Raw genomic sequence first — 18,546 nt, 5'->3', positions numbered from 1 at the left:
TGGGGCTGGACAGAGACCAGATATGGGGACTACCAAGGGTACTAGGCAGGAAGAGTCAGAAAGGCTCAGAGGTGGAGCAAGAGTGGGGACAGTGTGGAGCACAGCATCAGAGGACATCTGACACGGTGAGCCTCGGTGGGGGGCACCTTGCCCTGGGCCTTGGCTGAACTCAGGTACGAGGAGCACCCTCTGACTCAGCCCACTCTGGAGCAGCTACAGTCAGAATCATGTAGGATCCTGAGATGAGGGAGAGACAGGCTGAGCAGACTGAACGTTTAATATCATAAAGCACCTTGTGGGATAAAGGTTCTTCATATAGAAATTATAAATAGTGAAAAATAGCATTTAGAAAAAGGAGTGCTGGCCCGGGGGCGGGCAGCCACGGGATTCTTTGGTTGAGCAGAGGGCAAGATCCTCTAGGTCTGGGTCTGTCACAAGGCCCTGAAGTCATCTGCCAGGAAGGCCAGCAGGTAGCGGCTGACATGCCTGTCGATGATGACAGGTGAGAAGCCAAGGATCCGCCGGGCCCCTGGCAGCACTTTGGGGTCTGGAAGACACGGGAAGGAAAAATGTAAGAGCCAGCCGTGAAGGGGACTCTGTTCTGCCTGGCCAGGTCACAGAGAACTGGAGCCACCACCACTCCCTCCCACTCTGTCACCTCCTCTCATTCACAGTCTGGGTGTTTGAGTCCACAGACAAGATCCAGGCAGACCCTGGAGCCCAGGGCTCCCTGGGAGGCCCACAGGCCTTCAGTGTGAGGGCTCTGGGATGTGCACCTGGGCCCCACACCCTTCCTGGGGCGACAAATTCAGGCACCACAGAAAAGAGAGGTGGGGCCATCTGCCCTGCATGGCAGTTGTCGGCCCTCAGCGGTCTCCTGCCTGCCAGGCCTGTGACACCACTGGCAGAAGGACTGGAGGCTCGGGAGGTGGCCTGCTCAAGGGCCCCACATGGCTCGAGCTCACAGGTGTGGCAGGGCTTTGCAGCTGCCCCTCCTTCCCAGGCTCCTCATTCTCTGATGCTGGGGGGAAGCAGGAGCCACCAAGGGCTGGGGGGGGGGGTGGCTCCACACACCCAATCCCTTATGAGCCCTGCCAGGTGGTCCTGAAACCACGTCACTGCACAGGTGGGGAAACTGAGGCAGGAAGAGGCCAGAGGTTCCTGCCAGACGGGCCTCAGGGCCGGCTCCTGGTCAGGGGCTGAGCACAGGCAGGCCTGGGATGCAGCCCTGTTCTCCTGGGGTCTCTTGAGGGCCTACCTGTACCCACCTGGAGGGCAGCAGTAGAGGAAGAGGGCCAGTCCAGCGGCCAAGCCAAGGCCCGCCAGGAAGCTCATGGGTCCTGGGGAGAAACAAGTGTGAACAGGCCCCTGCCCCAAGCCAGAGCAGCTTAGGGGGCCTGTCTACCGAAAGAAAGCCAGGAATGGAGCCCGACTTGGGATGGAGCAGCCCCTGGGACAGAGCCGGAGCCCTGAGGGTGGGAGGAGAGAGAAAGAAAGAGGGGAGGGAGGTGGTGGGGGGCGTTACCCCTGTCACTCAGCTCATGGCTCTCGCTGCCCCAGTCGAGCTCTGTGCAATCTGAGTTTTCTGGAAACAAAATCACAGAGCAGTTAGTCACGGGCCGAGCCCGAGAGCAAGGTGGTCACCTCATGGGAAATGCAAGGCAATGCCACCTCCTGAGGCCACAGGCCCTCCCATGGCCACACAGTGCTGTGTGGCTCTGGCCAGGCCAGGACTTGGCAAGTCAGCCCCCTCAGGGAGCCCTGTGGTTTGGGGTCTTCTTTGGTCCAGTTACTATGACATCATGGTTGTTGGCCACAAGACACCAAATGCAGCATCCATCGTTCAGCCAGCTACTGGCAGGTGGAAACTGTCTTACTAGGGGCAGCTGGGCTGGGGCTTCTCCCCAGGCCCCTCCTTGGTTCTTTCCAGGAAGCCTGTCTGCTGGGCAGGCCCTGGGGGCTTCTAGGACCCACAGAAGGTGCTTTACTTTCTGCAATGGCACAGGCCCTAGCTACATTCTGAGGACCCCAGGAACATGTGTGGCTGGGGTGAGAGGGCCTGCGTACTCTGCCCTCAAGTGTCCATAGCGTGGAACCGTGAGGTCCAGGTAGGCCTCTAGGGATCAAAGACACAGGCCTGAGCAGCTTGGACTGAGCCACGTCATCACTCTGGTTGGGGGCGGCAGCCCCTCCTCCTCCAGCCCCAAGCACAGTAGCCTCAGAATGGAGCCACAATTCCAGCATTGTTGTACCCTCCCTGGTCCCAGAAGCTCAGAGGACCCCAGACCCTTGGGACTTGCACACCTCCCAGGGCCTGGGGATACACTGTCTTTGAGACAAAACTCTCTAAATCAAAATGCGCGAGCCCTAACTGGCCATCCATGCCTGCGGATGCCCTATAGAAACCCCCGCATGCTCAGGCAAGCTGTGGCAGAAGGTGACAACGTCAGTGTCTGCCATGAAACAGGTCACTCCAAGAAGGGATGGCCTGGGAACACCATGCAGCCATAGGACAGGGCTGCCATCAGTGTGGACAGGAGAGACCCGTGGTGAGTGAAGTTAGGAAAGGAAGGAGGAGCAGATGTAGGGGAGGCTGGCCTCTGAAAACTGACCTGAGAAGGAGGGACAGACTGAAGGAGGAGAGTGGGGAGAGAAAGAGAGAAACAGAGACCTGGAGATAGGAGGAGAGAGAGGAGGTAGAGAAGGAGAAGTGGGGAGACAGAGGGAGAGAGGGGAGCAGAAGACAGGAATAGACAGGCAGAGAGATCCCTGCTGGGGTGACACTCTCCCAAGGTGGAGGTGCAAGAAGGAGGGATGCCCAGGCCTGGGCCGCCGCAGACTCAGAGGGCCCTGATGCTGTGCACGCCATCAGCAGCCAGCCAGGATGTCCTGCCTGGCCCTCGTGGAGGGTTAGTGGGGGGGACTTACGCAGCACGTGGCGGCTGGGCAGGCAGCTGTGCAGGGGCTGGGCGTGGATATACAGGGCTCGGTAGAACTCCTGGCAGTCCCGCTCCCCGCTCCGCTGCAGATGGCTCAGGAGGTCACAAAGTCGTAGGCGCAGGGACACCTTGGGGTTCCGAAACTGGGAAAGGAAGAAAGAGCAGGCTGGAAGGGGTGAAGGTAGGTCAGGGCAAGGTGCTGGGTTCAGAGCTCCCAGCAACAGGGTCCACCCACAGATGGCAGTGCCTGCAATACCCATGGCCTCTTAGCCACATCACGTGGCCCTGACAATGCCACAGCCATGGGCACTGCTGCCTTACTCTTTGGGTGGTGGGGTGGGGGGAAAACATTCTGGGGAAAAAAACAGGCAGAGGACAGCATCCTGCAGCCACTGATGCGACGCAGTGTGGCTTCCTGTGGGACTACAGCAAGTTTCTTCAACCCTCTCAGTCTTGGTTTCTTTATTTATAAAAAGGGAATAGTAAACCCACATGGAAAGATCGTTACAGGGTATCAGTGAAGTCATGGCATAAGTGGCAACTTCTGTGAATTTGCAGTCCCTGAGAACAAGTTTCCAGTATTTAAAAATGAGTTGAGAAATGACTGGGCTCTTCTGACGAGCGTAATGGGTGAACATGTGGTTATAAAGGTCAGTGGACAGAGGGCTTGGACAGGGACCAGGAGGCTGTGGCCTGATGCTTCCCCTTGGTGGTGACGTACATGGCTACAGGGAACCACCAAAGCGTGACAAGAGCCAACAGGAGTGTCTGGTGTAGAGTGGTTCCCCTTTCCACTGTAAAAACACCTAAAAGCTTTCAAAATTTTAAAGGTGGGAATGAATTAGACATTTAGTTACGGCCTGAGATGCATTTGAGTTGATCATTTTAAATCCTTCTGTGACTTTTAAAATGGAGCAGCACCTGAGTCTGCAGCAGCCCACTTTGGGTCTAGCTCTGTCCTGACCAATCCTGCCTGTTCCAGGAGAGCCCACCCCTCAGGGCAGCCTTATAAGTGGCCCTGTGACTCTCACACCAAGTGAGGACTACAGCTCCAAGTTGGGAAGGGACTCATTCAGGGTCACCCAGTGGCGAGGCCACGGGCAGGACCTGAACTCCAAAGATCTTGTGGGTCTCTGGCACCAGCTGCCCAGCCCTCCAGTCCTGGTGACTGCTGCCAGGGAACGGGCGTTTAGGGAGGAGCTGGGGCTTGGGTCAGGGCATGCTCAACTCTCTCACCCAGTGTCCCTGAGCCCTGGGGCACCCTTTAGTGTCCCTTGGCCCCATAGGAGTTGGACAGGATTAGACCTCCTGGGACAGAGCTCAGGAACTGCATCTCAAATGTCACATTCAGTGCAGCCAATGTGGCATCTACAGCTCTGAGAAAGCCAGGTGTGACCTCACCTCCTGTGATGGATGACCCAGGGCATGTGACAGCTTCTTGGGCCGCAGCAGCCTTTTCTGTAAAAGGGTGATGATGGTGGCTACTCGCAGGGACCCTTCTGGATGGAGAGCACCCAGGAACTACTTTCCTGACACATATGAGCCAGTCCCCCCCATAGCCTGTCAGTACCCAGGGCTTCATGCCCACTTCCCAGATGGGAAGCTAAGGTCCCAGTGGACCGACCTCCCTCAGCATTGCAGAACAGGGCAGAGTGAGCTTGGCTATGAGGCAGGCCAGCACCTGTTGGCCTGGAGCCTGGCTGCCCACCTCAGAGGGGCCAGGTTCCAGCCTCACACAGGCGAGGAAGCAAGTCTTCGCCTCTTTTCATCCTTTGGAAATGCAGGGAGGAGCGGCTGTGGAGCTCCAGGGCGACGCCAGCAGGAACCTTCCATCCCTCCCTCCTCAGCCCCTCTCTGCTCTCCCTCCCAACCTCCTGCTGTCGGGTGCTATTGTATGTTGTCATGTGTCACCTCCTGTAGCCCCTCCACAACTCTGGAAGGGGCAGCAGATGTAAGGACACAGGAAGAGACAGGCTGATGTTCTGGGTCTGCTGGGGTCACTCCACAGAGTTTCGACTTGGGCAGCTCTAGTGCCTGGGCCCAGGGGTGTCACCGTGAGCTACCCTGAAACATTTGGTGTGCCATCCCCTGAGAAGATGACCACAGTGCCTGCTCCCCCCAGTCTGGAAAGGAAGGGGATCAAGAGGCATCTTGGGTACCCCCACCCTCACCTCCTCAGCACCTTTTCGGCCTCCTTGTTGGTGAGGATCTGTGGGTAGTAGCGATTCAGCTGAAGGATAATCCTGTCCACCTGCTGCTCACTCAGGCGCCCTTGGACTGTCAGGAAAGGCGTGTCCTGCACCAGGCGGTCACAGTAGGTCTGATCTGAAACAAATGCAGGTAGCACAGGACATGAGCCAGCGCAGCTCCATGGGGTCCAAAGACAGCACCCTTAGTTCTGGTCGTAGGATGCCCCACACCCACTGGGAAGGCAACACGCTCTAGGGGACACACCTGCAAGGTTCACAGGTCCCCCACGCTGCACAGCGGGCATCAAGTGCAGGAGAGCTGTGCCCTGCCCACCAACATGGCTGGCCAGGGATGGATGGGGGCAAGCACAGCGGGAACCCCAGAGGGGCTGCATTCTCTGCCCCTTTTCTATGCCCAAGGGCTTATCATAGGAAATAAAACTCAGAGAAATGAAAAAGCCACTTTCCATGGGGCCATCTGGAACTAGTCCGGGTCCAGGGAGGCTGCAGGCAGCTCAGAGAAGGCCCAGGGGCTGTGCAGCTCCCCTGCCACGCAGATGCAGATATGCAGGGCTCAGGGGCCTGTGCTGGCATCACCCTGGCACAGAGCATGTCTAGAAGGCCTTGAGAAGCTTCCGCCAACAACAAGCCCTCCCAGGGAGCTGGGATGCTTTGTCTCTTCTCTTACAGAATCTTTTTAAAATCATCATTGTTCTACCGTCTTCTCCATTAAGAACTTGACCAAACTGTATTATGTTCCATATATGAATACACTACAGTGAATCTCACCTTTATGTATATCCATCAGGCAGTAATTTAAAAAAAACTATAAATAAAAGAAAGATCAGTAAAGGAAAAGGAACAGGGGAGGGAAGAGAGGAAAGGGGGATGAATTAGAGCAAATTACATCCCATAATATTATATATAACTGAAATGAACTCATAACAAAAAAGAATGCTTCACAGAGGACAGGTCTTTAAAGCTGAGGGGTGGTGGGAGGTGGGCAGGCACAGAGAGCACAGGATCCCTGTGGGGACTGGGGCCACTTAACTTGAGGACATTATATGTAATCTTCACGTTTCTGTGTGTATCTGGAACGTACACAAAAGGAAATAAGCGAGGCTGGTGCTGTAGCTCAGGGGCAGAGCACTTGCCTAACATGTGTGAGGCACTGGGTTCGATCCTTAGCACCACATAAAGACAAATAAAATAAAGGCATTCTTCCATCTACTACTACACCAAAAATTAAAATTAAAAAAGTAATAAGGGAATAAAAAATGTGTTACAACAAAAAAAAATGAACTAAACACAAAAGCAATAATGGAGGAAACAAGGGTCCAAAAAAGTTACAAAACATACAGAAAACAAGGAGCAAAATGGCAGAAATAGGTCGTATCAGCAATTACTTTAAATGTAAATGTAAATAGGTTAATCTCTCTAATCAAAAGGCATAGATTAAGCTGGGCCCAGCTGCTCAGGGGGAAGACTGCAAGTTTGAAGCCAGTCTCTGCAACTTAGATCCTGTCTCAAAATAAAAAAGGATTGTGAATGTAGCTCAGTATCCCTGGCTTCAATCCCCAATAAGTAACATATGCGTGCACGCGCGCGCGCGCACACACACACACACACACACACAAACATATGCGCGCATGCGTGCACACACCCCCCCCACACACACACACAAAAGAATTGAGCAGACACTATGAGATGTACAATAAGCAAATAAAAATGCTTAACATTACTAATTGTTAGGAAAATGCAAATCAAAACTATGCTAAAGTAGCACTTCATACATACTCATAGCTAAATACTAAAAGAACTAGTGTTGGGGAAGCTGTGAAGAAGTTCAAGGTCTACTTCACTGCAGGTGAAAATGCAAAATAATGCAGCCACTGTGTAAAACAGCATAACAGTTCCTCAAAACCATAAAGAGAAATTTTAAAGAAAAAATGGGGGTCACAGAAAGCAGATCAACCCCTAATCTAGGAGGAGATTATCTAAGAAGGAGTACAAAAGATCAGAGTGACAAATGAGCTGTCTTGATTCTGTACAGGCTGATAGTTACACAGCTATGGACGTTTGTCAAAACTTATCCAATTACTCACTAAAAACTACTGCATTTACTAATAAGATTATACTTCTGTAAGGTTGACCTTTTATAAAATAAGGTCATCATGTTGGAAAAAGTGGGCCCCTTTCTCTAGTTTCAATTCTGGGGAAGGAAGCTGCTCTGGTTCACAGCCATTGCCTCTGCCAGGCCCATGCTTTGGCACATCAGCCTAAGCCATCACCATGGCCACACCGGAGGCGATTGGGGACTAGGAACCCTGGCTGGCCCAACATCCTGTGTGGAAGATGGATCACCAACAGCCCAGCCACAGTGAGGGGTCGCCCTAAGCACGGGGTCACCCAGTGACCTACCAAAGTCACGTGGCCAGGTGTACTGGGTAGTCTGGCCTCCTCTCTCATTGAAGAGCGAAGATGAACTAGTTGCATGGAGCAACCCCCTGTGGGGTAGGCCATACCCTCCATCCTTCCACCAGCTATACACAACCCTGCTCTTGTTCTCAGAGAAACTGAGGCACAGAAAGCAGATAAGGTATCTGCTCAAGACTCCAGTCAGCTGGGAAGTAAAAATTGCAAGGTCAGGACCTGGGTACAGTTGCATTGGGGCCTCCTCTTGGCATCCAGATGTTCTGCCTGTCTCATTAACATACAAATCAATGATGTAACTGGCTATATGGGTCTGCTCCCTGCCAGACAGGAGCAAGCTCCAGGCTGCCTATCCAGTGCTGTCTCCCCAGGGTGCACTCTGCCATGTACACAAAGCCAAGCATAGTGTGCGCTCACTAAGGAGTTCTGGAATAAATGGGTACTGGTCCAAGGCCCACGGGTGAGGTCTGTTGGTGGACAGTGGCCAGCATCCTCTAGCAGCCTCCTCCCACCCTGCAAGCCGCTACCCTAGCAGGGCTTCTGCTGCCCACAAGCCATGAGTCACAGAAGCCCTGAGTCACCTGGCATGGGCAGCACAGCCCAGGGGCTGGGGCTGGCTGCATGGCTCCAGGCTGGGCTTCCTGTGGTTCTTATGAGCTCCGCATGCAAACCACACATACACAGCCACTGGGAAGCACCAAAAGACACAAGCAGGGCCCCCGCCTTGGAGCCAGGCCCTGGTAAACAAGGCCAAGACTGTTTTCATAGGATAAAGGAAAATGGATTGCCCTGTGAAAAACCCACACATACTTCTGCTAAGACCCACCCATGCCCTCGCCTTCCTGCCCAGCTGATATCAAGCAAATGGATGCCACTCTTGTCACCCCAATCTGAATTCTTTCTCCTCAGCCCAGACCAAAGCCCTCAGCCTGGCATCTAGGGCCCTAGGGCAGTTTTCATCAGACCCCAACAGGCCCCAGAGCCCGCCTGCTTGGGCCAAGAGCCCACAACCACGCCAGGGTTGAGAACAACTAGTTAACTGGTACCCAGCCTATTGTCCTCCTGAGTTCCTCTAGCCCCACCCTACTCGGGTCCAGACCCTTAGGCATCAACCGTCTTCCAAAATCTCTTCCAGAAGCCCCTCTTGTCCCAGCACCCAGTTTAACTAAGCTAACTCCACAGCACACCACGGGTCGGGAAACTTCAGCTGAACACCTGCCCTGGCAGACACTGTCTTCAGTGTTCTCCAGACACCTGCTCATGTGTGCTTGCTGGAGTGAGAAATGTCTAGAGGTCTAGCAAGGAGATGGGAGGAAGAAAGGGTGCACTGTTTCCACAGTCTTGAGGACCCCTGCCTGGCTGTGGCCTCTCAGTTGGAGGGTCCCTTCATCAAGAAGCCTTCTCTGGCCCCCTGTTCCCCTTGGAGTGAGCTACCTCTATATTCAGCGAGCCCAGCTCCTATCATAGCCCCTAAAGGCCAACACAGCTGCAAGCTGTGTGTCTCAGGCATCCTGATGAACTTGCTAAAGGAGCTGGGCACTGAAGGCGCTGGGGCCAGGGCTCTCACTCTGCCTCTGCCACTTTGTTTCCTGGATCATATACAGACATAACATTCCCCAGGAAGTGACCAATGCAGGACCCAGTACATACTAGGTACTCAGAAATGGCAACCACAAATAGGAAGGGTGTGTGGCAATGACAAAAGGGAGCAGGTGGCAGCTGGGATCTCCTCTGGCCTGGTATCCTGGAAGTTACTAGGTTCCAGCTCATGAGTCCCTATTTTTGTGCAGGACTCAGGCCAAGACTCCAATGAGTGCAGAGGAGGGGAGTGAAGACTTCTGGAGCCACTCTGACCCCCAGGGTCACCTCATGTGGCAGAAAAGTGAGACTCTCAGGAACAAGGTGTAGCATCTGGGAGCTCCCATATTCCCCCAACTGCTCTGCCATGGGGTCCCTCACTGGCCCATCACTCCCGTGAACTTCTTTCACAGGGAAAAGTCCACAGAGCAGGAGATGGGAAAGAAGGTGTGTGGCTCCCCCAACCAGAGGCCCTGGGGAATGGGGGAGGCAGGCTGGAGCCACTAAGTCTGGAACACAAATGTCTTGAGGAGAGTCCAGCTGGTGTCTCCGATTTCCCCAAGCCTGTCTGGGGTAAAGGGGTGCGGCTGGAACCCGAGGGAGCAGGAAGTGCTAGAGTCCGAAGAGTGCCACACAGTGCCCAGGAACGCAACGCCCCCGGTGCCCCTTCCTCCAGGTAGTTGGGATGAGTTTGGTTATCTCCCTGCCCAAATCACTGCGGCCCCACAGTGAGTACCACTTCCTACTTCCAGACCCAATCCCATCCCGGGACGCCTCTCCAACCCCCAGCTGCAGCAGCAGGGCCCGACCTCGGCACTGCACTGCGCCCGAGCTCACCTGTGATCTCTGCCTCCTCGGTCCGAACCTGGCGCCCCGCCCTCCGTGCCTGAAGACCCCAGGCGCCCACCGCCCCACCGCGCAGAACCCAGGGAAACCCCGACACGCGCGATGCTGCACCCGAGTGGCCGCCAACAGCTGACGACCAAGGTCACTCGGCTCCTGCCGCTGGCCTGGCCCTGCGCCCACCTGTCATGGCGGCCGGCACGGCTGTCCGCCCCTCAGTCCGCCGCCCGGCCCCCCGGCTCCGGTGACCGCCGCCCGCAGGTCGGGCCCTAAGCCCCGCCCCTTCCCGCTAGTCCTCGCCCGAATGCGACGGCGACGTCGCCGCCAGCTCTAAACCCCACCCTTCGACTTGCCCCGCCTCCTCGCGGGCTGGGCTACGACGCCGCGAGGAGCTCCTAGCCCCGCCCCTTCCAGATGGGCCACGCCCAGGAAGTGCCGGCTGCGCACCGCTAGGCTTCTAAGCCACGCCCCTCAGCCGAGACCCGCCCTCGCGGTCCTGGGCTTCGGCGCCGCCGGGACCACTGAGCCCCACCCCTCGCCGAAGCCCGCCCCTGAGGGCGCCGCCCAGAGTCCCGCTCCCCTAGCGTCATTTCTGACGCCGCTGGGAGCCCCGAATCTCGGCCCCCGTTGGCCCCGCCCCTCGGCCAAGTCCCGCCCCCAACAAGCCTCTCCCAAAGCCCAAGAGCCCCTCCCAGGCCGCGAGCCTCCGAGTCTTTGGCCACGCCCCGAAGGCCCCGCCTACTTGCCGGGTTGAGATCCTGGAGGCCTGGGTGCTGCCAATCTCCTGCCTTTCAGCTCTGCCCCTGACTACCGCACCTACCTTTGACTTGAGGAAGCCGAGACTCAGAGAAGACAAGATTTACCCAAGGTCAAGCAGGAGGTCAGTCCAGGGGCAAAAGTCCAGTGGGCATCCATAGCCCCCAGAGGTCAACCAAAGTAAGTAGGGCTTGAACAGTGACGTTCCTCCAGTCCAGGGGAGACTTGGGACTCAACAGTGTGGCCTGGGTGTGGTGGTTTCCCATTGGGGCACCATCTTTAAAAGGAAACACTGGCCTGGCATTGTGGCCCTAACTAGGTGTTGCGATGGCAATACGCAGTCGAGGGGGAGAAATAAAGAATGTCCACGCACTTCTGCCTTTGTCAAGTCACTCAATACAATTTCACTCTATAGGTTCTTAAGCAAGAAAATGACAATCCTTAATGCTAGGCACTGCAGTAGACATAATCAATTCACAGCAAACAATTGTAGATTAATTTTAAGCACTGCAAACACACCTAATCATGACAGCTCATGACAGACATTCCCTCTGCATGCTAAGTTCAAGTGTCAAATCAAAAATCTCATGCCTTAGGCTTTAAGTCCAGAAGATGCACACTCACTCAGACCGTGGTGATCAGGTCAGGAACCAAGGCAGGCTTCTCCTGGGCTGGTTGAAGAAAGGGTCATCATAGGGAAAAGTCACCATTTACACCAGGGTCAAGATGTGGCTGTAGAGTTGGAGAGCAGTGGATCAGGCAAAGGATGAGAAGAGTTGAGATGTCGGTCCAGGTCCTCATTAGTCTCTCTGGCATGAGGGCATCAGTGTCAGCTGGCTGAATGTCTGTTCGTTTGCTCCTTCATTTATACTAAATTTTGGGACTTTTGACCACCCTTTCAATCCCTATCAGCTGCCACCAGATCTCTCAGCAATGTCATTTACCCTGGGGTTAAAGTATCTGATCTGGTGGTCCCCACCCTGATTTTCTTGAGTTTCCCCCTTATGGGGCGAGGACAACATGCCAGAGACTTCACTCTGAGGTTGGGATGAAGTGACTTGTTTGTGCCTGAGAGCCACACCGGAGGGCTCCATTAGGGGTGCCTGGTGAGACTGCAGGTTTCAGACTGGAGTTTTGAATTGGAGTTGTCTGCTCAGGCCTAAGGACATACTTACACTAGGGAAGTCAGTTAACCTGCCTGAGCCTTAATTTCCCCACCTATAAAATGGGTGGCTTTGGACAAATCTCTTACCTTCCTGCCCACTACCCCGTCAGTCATAGTCCTGGCCTTTCCAGTTCTGATGCCCACCACAGGAAGCCCTAACCCCATATGATGCAAATGGGCCCTGTCCCAGCTATGAAATGGAGACCTGTTATGTAGGGGGGTGGTGACCAGGGCCTTAGAGCCATCAACAATGGACAAGTATTTGGTTTTACTTGTCTTCTCTTCCTGTGCCAGCTGTGCCGAATGAGCACACTAATTTGATGTGTTGGAAGCTGACTAGGAATGGGGGCCCAAGCTCAGAGTTCGCTTCTGGGACAGCACAATGGTCTCTTCGGTCCATGTGACCTGCATCACTGTGCCTCAGTTCTCCCCTGTGCTTCAGCCTCTCTTTCTAAAGGGGGCTTATAGGGTAACCCTGAGATTGGGTTGCAGTTATCACCAGGAACCCCAAACTTTGGGGTAGAGTTGTGGTGGTTACTGTACACACTCCTCCCCCAAAACTGGTGAAGAGCCCTGCTCAGCTTCCCCACAAGGCAGAGCAGTCTCAGGGCAGGTAGGAGGCTGTCCTTAGTGCCAGTCTGGGGCAAGCAGAGGAACAGTATGTGCAGACCCTGCCGCAGGGCAGGTGTGTGCCCTGGCCTGTGCCTACTCCTGGGAAAACCTGGGATACCTTCTCCCGCACAGACCTCAGATCCCTGTTGCCACAGTTGAATGCGGCCGTATGTATCACACTGTGTTGTGGCACCTAGCACTGACCCCTCTGCATTCATTTCACCCCTGAGAAGTAATGTCAAATTCGTAAGTGCCAGGACTGGGTAGGACAGTGGGAGCTCCAGGTACTGCCCACTTTCAGGGAATCCTGGCGCCTTCTAGGAAGGCCAACATCCCACCTTCACATGGACAGTGAAACTAAGGCTTAGAGCAGTCCCTTGTCCTAGATCTAGCAGCCAGGAGGGGGTCTCCCAAGTGCAGGCTGCTGCTCTTCAGCAATCCAGACTTTGTATAGGATTTGGCCTAAGGACCCCACCCCAACTCATAGGGACTATACACCTTGTACCACTCAGGATGTGACCTCCAAGCCTGCGGGGACATAAGGCCTCAGCTGGAAGAGGGGAGCTTCAGTCGTGCAAGGGGACTACTAGCCCTGATACCTACCCCAGAGGCTGCAAGTGGGTACAGGTGTCCCAAAGTCCAAGGGTGGGCCCTGGGCACTCTCCCAATTCTCCAGGCTGGGGGTGGAAGTGGGAATAATGCTGGCATCCTCCCTTCTGTCTGGCTTCTGCTGGCTGCAGCTAAGTGGGCCCCAGTGGAAAGTAAGCTCCTGCAGATTGATAGGGTTGGGGTCCTAGACCCTCACCGGCTTCTCAGGCACTATGAGTCTCACAGGGTGGGAGGACCCAGATCACCCTGTGCAGAATTCTGTGACATTTGATGTTGCCCTTCACCTCCTGGAGAGCAACTGAAAACCCTGTCCTTGGATATTATCAGAAAAATCATTCAGGACTATTGCAATAGGGGAAAAGAGACTCGGTATAGATGGGGGCTCAATCTGGTCACCATAGCACAGTCTCCCAGCTACTCAGGAGGCTGAGGCACGAATATTGAAAGTTAGAGGTCACCCTCAGAAACTTAAGGAGACTCTGTTTCAAAATAAAAATATAAAATCAAAAATACCAATAGCTCAGTGGTAGAGTGCTCCTGGGATCAATCCCCAGTAATGTGTGCACAAGTGCATGTACACATGCATACGTGCATGCACACACACAGTACACAACTGGCCTCAACACTGAATATAGCAAGGACAATTGGGGATTTATAGTAAAGGGGCATGGCAGGGCTGGGGCTGGACAGTGGGTGAAAAATTACTAAAGACACCAAGAGTAGGGGGGCATTCTGGCTAAACCAACTCCCCATCCAAACCCAAGTTGAAAGTTAATCTTCATTGTGGGATATTTGGAGGTGGGACCAAGTGTGATCAGTAAGATTAGGGCTCTGCCCTCTGAATGGGTGAATCCATCATGGCTCAGTGGAATAATGGATTATTGAGGGAGTGGCTTTGTTATAAAAACAAGCCCACTCTCTGTGACCATGTGATGCCCTCCACCATGCCATGACCTAGCAAGAGCACCCTCATCAGATGCCGGCACCATGCTCCACAACTAAATAGAACTGTATTCTTGGAATACCAGTCTATGGTATTCAGTTAGAGCAACAGAAAATGGGCCAATTGACCTAACAGGATTCTTGCTGAAGGCAGGCCAGGGCAATCAGACATCACCCAGGCATGGCAGTGGTGGATGAGCCCGATCAGTTATCAAGGGAATTTGGATATGGGGGATGCTGGGCTCTTGCTAAACTGACTCCACAGCTTTCTTTGCTCAGCCTGGATTTAACAAGGAAGTGCACACGTGGTCCTAGGGGAAGGTGAAGGAGTCCAACTAAAGTTTGGTCAGGTAAAGAATTGTCAGGGTCACAAATTCCCTGTCCCTAACACCCTGGCCCAGTTTGTCACCTTGACATGTTTTTTATCTGATCAGAAAGTAAACACAGTTTTGAAGTTGCACAGGGAAATTTGGCCTTCTGCGGTCGCTTTGCACTGGGCAGGTGGAGCACTTCCCTGATTTTCACTGGCCAGCCCCCTCCTTACTGCAGGCTCTGCTCACCTGCCCCTTTCAACAGAACACCTCCCTCCCCAGTACATCCCACATCCAGCCCACTTCCACCTCTGTGACCACCACCCCATTTCTTCCCTGGAAGGTGGCAGCCACTTCCCCACTGGTTCCCTGCCTTGTCCTGTCCCCATAGCCAGTCTGTACATAGGAGCCACAGGGGCTGTGACCCCGAGTTGGACTGTGTCCCCTGGGCTCACAGTCTTCCTATTCTTCCAGCAGCCACCTCTGCTATTTACACACCTTTGCATGTGTTGTGCCTTCCACCAAAATGTCCTTCCTATTGCCCCGTCTGAAATCCTCCCTCCCTTGGGCTCTGCTCCAGTGTCGTCTTCTGTGTCCCCAAGTCTCCACTCTTCAGAGTGTTATCACTGCCTGATAAATGGCTTCCCTACTGGCTGTCATGCTACAGAATCCACTCCACATGGCTAGTATGCAGGAGGTGCTTAATGAATGCACATGAATAACATGTTGACAACTCAGGAGGACAGCCAGGTGTGTTGGAACAGGCCTGTAGCCCCAACTACTCAGGAGGGCGAGGACAGACACTATAAGACAGGGTGATGGGGCCAGAGGGGCCTTCTTGAGAGGCTGAGGCTGAAGATAGGGTGTTCCCAGGCCAGGGCAGGGGTCATGGCCCCCACAGGCTGCTGGAGGCCTGCTTGGCTGGAGCCAACCACAACCATGCACAAAGGCAACGTGCGTGGTGAGGAAAAGCAAGAACACGCTCCTCCCACACCACATATCACCAGGGGGCACCATTCATCCATTCATTTATTTATTAAATCATTCAACAAGTATCTCCTAAACATGTGCCCAACCCAGAGTTAGATCCCAGGGAGGCAGAAGAAGTCCTGCTCCACAGAGCCCCTGTGACCAGAGGACACAAGTAATCATGCTAATAAGTGCTCTGAAGGACAGTTAGAGAAGCAAATGGTGGCTGACTCCAAGACAGCCCTAGTGGTGACATCATTGTATAGTGTCCTCCTACAGTGACCCAGGGTGATCTGGGTGACCTGTGAAGGGGGGCAGAGGTCTGGGTGGGTAATTTCTAAGGCTGGGTCTCAGAGGTGTTGAGGCGTCAGCCTTGTGTCTTTGGATAGCTTGCTCTGAGGGAAGCAGGGTTGTTGCTCTGTAGTAGAGCCTTGCCTGGCATCTGTGAGGCCCTGGGTTTGATCCCCAGCACCACATATAAACAAACACATAAAAAGTCCATTGAAAACTAAAAAAAATTATTTAAAAAAAAAAAAAAAGGAAGGACAGTCAGGTGTGTTGGAGCAGGCCTGTAGTCCCAACTACTCAGGAGGCTGAGGCAGGAGGATCACTTGAGCTCATGAATTTGAGGCCAGCCTGGGCAATATAGGAAGACCTCCATTTCAAAAAGAAAAAAAAAAAACATTTAACAGGGACAGTGTTTCAGTCTGAGAAGATAAAAAGGTCTGCAGATAGATGGGGGTGATATAACAGTATGAATGTATTTGATGTCACTGAACTGTATGTTTAAAAATGGTTAAAATGGCACATTTTATGTTATGTGCATTTTTCTACAATAAAAACAACAATGCTAAAGCGGAGGGGTGGGAATGAGCTCTGGGGGGCTTGACTGGAGGCAAAGAGACTAGGAGGCCACTTTAATGGTCCGGGCTTGGGGTGGTGGCAAGTGTGGAGTGAGTTGGGGGAATCTTGATAAGCCAGAGGACTTGCTGAAGGAGTGACTGTGAGGCCTGAGAGAAAGGGAAGAGCCCTGGGTGCTGGCCTGGAGGAAGCGAGGGAGAAAGACTCCAGGGTCCTCGGGCCATGCCAGACCAAGACGAGTGATTGCTCTACCAACAGAGCGCTGTCAGGGACCCCACCTGAAGGAACTGGCACACCCACTTCCTGTCTCTTGGGATGCTTCCTCTTGAAACCCAGCTGCCATGCTGCAGGAAAGCTCAGGTCACATGATGTTTCCACCGAGAGCCTCAGTTAAGGTCCCACTAGACATACTAGAAGACACTTCTGGAAGATTCCACCCCCGGCCACTGCCCAAATGCAGTGGCATGTGAGAAACAAGCAGAAGCAAGAACCACCTCACTGAGCCCAGAAAATATGCAGAAAGAACCAGGATGGTGGGGGGGGAGGTGGGAGGGGTGGAAACAGCATGGGGGGGCACTGCTGTTGTTTTAAGCCACCACATTTGAGGATGATTAGCTACATGGCAATAGAAAAAGGAAGCAGACAGGTAACCAACTTCCCCCCCAATGTCTCTCTATTGGGGAAATATTCTGCAGAGTAGTGATGCCTCCTTTGTGCCCAGTTCCATTAATGCAGCCACTTGATGATCTGAATGACATCATTCTGGGGGGACTCATATGTTTCTTTGATAATTCGGCTTTGCATTCTCTGAAGTCATTGTTCTCACCAACTCTAAATTTAAGACAGCTGAATCAGGCCTCAGTGGACTTGCATCAGCATGATGTTGCTCGTGGCCATCTGGTACCCCTGGAGAGTGACCTCCTGGTACCTTAGTGGCTTGGTGATGTCAGTCTGGTTGAGATGACATGAGCAAAACCCATGAATACGACTTCTTTTCAGGCCAGAGCATTTTGTGGCTGGTGCAAGCCCTTTCAACATCCCCCTCCTCTGTCACAGATCGTGGACACTTGCATTGGAATGGGGGATGCTTCACGAACCAAGGGCTCTGGTGACACCACTGAGCAGAGTCCCTGCCCATCAGCTGGACATGTACTGTGAGCAGGAAATAAACTAAGTGGTTTGAGACCCCAAGATTTGGGAAATTATTTGTTTCAGCCACATAAACCTCCCAGATGTTGACAGATATCATAAAAATTACTGATTTCTTGAAACAAGGTTATGGTTTAGATATGAGGTGTCCCCCCAAAGCTCATGTGGGATAAAATGTGAGAAAGTTTACAGGTAAAATGATTGTTATGAGAGTTTTAACCTAATCAGTACATTAATCCCCTAATATTGACTGGGTGGTCACTGTAGGCAGGTAGGGTGTGGCTGGAGGAGGTGGTGTGTTGGGGGGTGTGCCTTTGGGGTCTATATCTTGTTCTTGGAGAGCAGGGGTCTCTGCTTTCTTGCGCCTTTCCCCAGCTGCTTTTCTAACATTCCCACCATGATGTTCTGCTTTACCTCAGGCCCAAAGGAATGGAGCAGGCCCTGTCTGCACCGAGATCGCTGAAACCCCAGATGAGCTTTCCCTCCTTAAAACTGTTCTTGTCAGGTCTTTTGATCACAGCAGCAAAATAGCTGACTAAAACAGTAAGTGGAGAAGAGTGAGGTGGCCTCCAGGCAGAAGTGGTGCTCAGGCCCTGCAGGAAGCAAGATAGGCGTGTCCAGGAAACCACAGGGCAACGTGGTGGTAAGCGGTCCCTCTGGTCCCGGGAATTGGACATCTAGGGGTTTTATTTGGGGGCTAGCTCCCCCTTTGCATATTCCCAGAGGAGGAGCCCCATAGCTCCAACTACCCTGAGGGAGAACTTGGCTCCTGCTCCAGGCTGAGGTATCCCTAGCCCAGCTGTACCCCCAGGTTGTGCTGCAGGCTTTGGGGGTGGTGGAGGTGCAGTGTGCTGCACTTCCTGCGGCTGGAGCGCCACAGCTCCCCTGGACAGCAGCTCTGCCCTGCCAGCCCCTTGTTGCTCCCCACCCCTCTTGCCTTCCACCTTCTGCAGCCCCTCTGTGGCCATCTGGATACTCATTTGTGACTCTCAGCTACTAAGAGCAGCAGTGGCTAGGGTCGGCCACCTGGGCACACCTTCAGGGCAGGCCTCTCACCCCTGACTGCCTATGTGGCCTCTGCCAGCTTGGTTCTCACCTTACCCTGATGGGGTGTGAAGAGGGCTTGGTGGGGCTGGGACTTGGCATGAGGAGAGCCTGGAGCCTGTTGTCACCCATGCCAAACCGTGGCC

General features: G+C 53.7%; 1 protein-coding gene across 2 annotated transcripts; it reads right to left on the bottom strand.

The window, feature by feature from the left end:
• Nucleotides 1-259: 259 nt before the first annotated feature.
• Card19 (caspase recruitment domain family member 19) lies at nt 260-10,269 on the bottom strand. Of its 2 annotated transcripts, XM_026406946.2 has the most exons (6): nt 10,166-10,269; nt 5,122-5,264; nt 2,929-3,082; nt 1,526-1,585; nt 1,269-1,340; nt 260-547 (listed from the first exon to the last, which is right to left on the bottom strand). In XM_026406946.2, exons 1-6 carry the CDS (start codon nt 10,170-10,172, stop codon nt 432-434), a joined length of 552 nt encoding a protein of 183 aa, XP_026262731.1. In that variant the 5' UTR covers nt 10,173-10,269; the 3' UTR covers nt 260-431. The 2 variants fall into 2 exon arrangements, with proteins under 2 accessions (XP_026262731.1, XP_026262732.1); XM_026406947.2 differs by lacking the exon at nt 1,526-1,585.
• Between the last annotated feature and the right edge of the window lie 8,277 nt (nt 10,270-18,546).

The sequence above is a fragment of the Urocitellus parryii genome, chromosome 13 (genome assembly GCF_045843805.1).
Source record: "Urocitellus parryii isolate mUroPar1 chromosome 13, mUroPar1.hap1, whole genome shotgun sequence".
NCBI classification, from domain to species: Eukaryota; Metazoa; Chordata; class Mammalia; order Rodentia; family Sciuridae; genus Urocitellus; species Urocitellus parryii.
Note: the sequence above shows the minus strand (reverse complement) of the source record. Positions and strands in the feature narration are given on the sequence as shown.

What these genes read in the sequence shown, in the direction of transcription:
- Card19 (XM_026406946.2), bottom strand. An exon ending in CCAACAAGGAGGCCGAAAAG is followed by an intron (nt 3,083 to 5,121) that starts GTGCTGAGGAGG and finishes TTCCTTTCCCAG; the next exon opens with TTTCGGAACCCCAAGGTGTC. An exon ending in CCTCTACTGCTGCCCTCCAG is followed by an intron (nt 548 to 1,268) that starts GTGGGTACAGGT and finishes CGTGTCTTCCAG; the next exon opens with ACCCCAAAGTGCTGCCAGGG.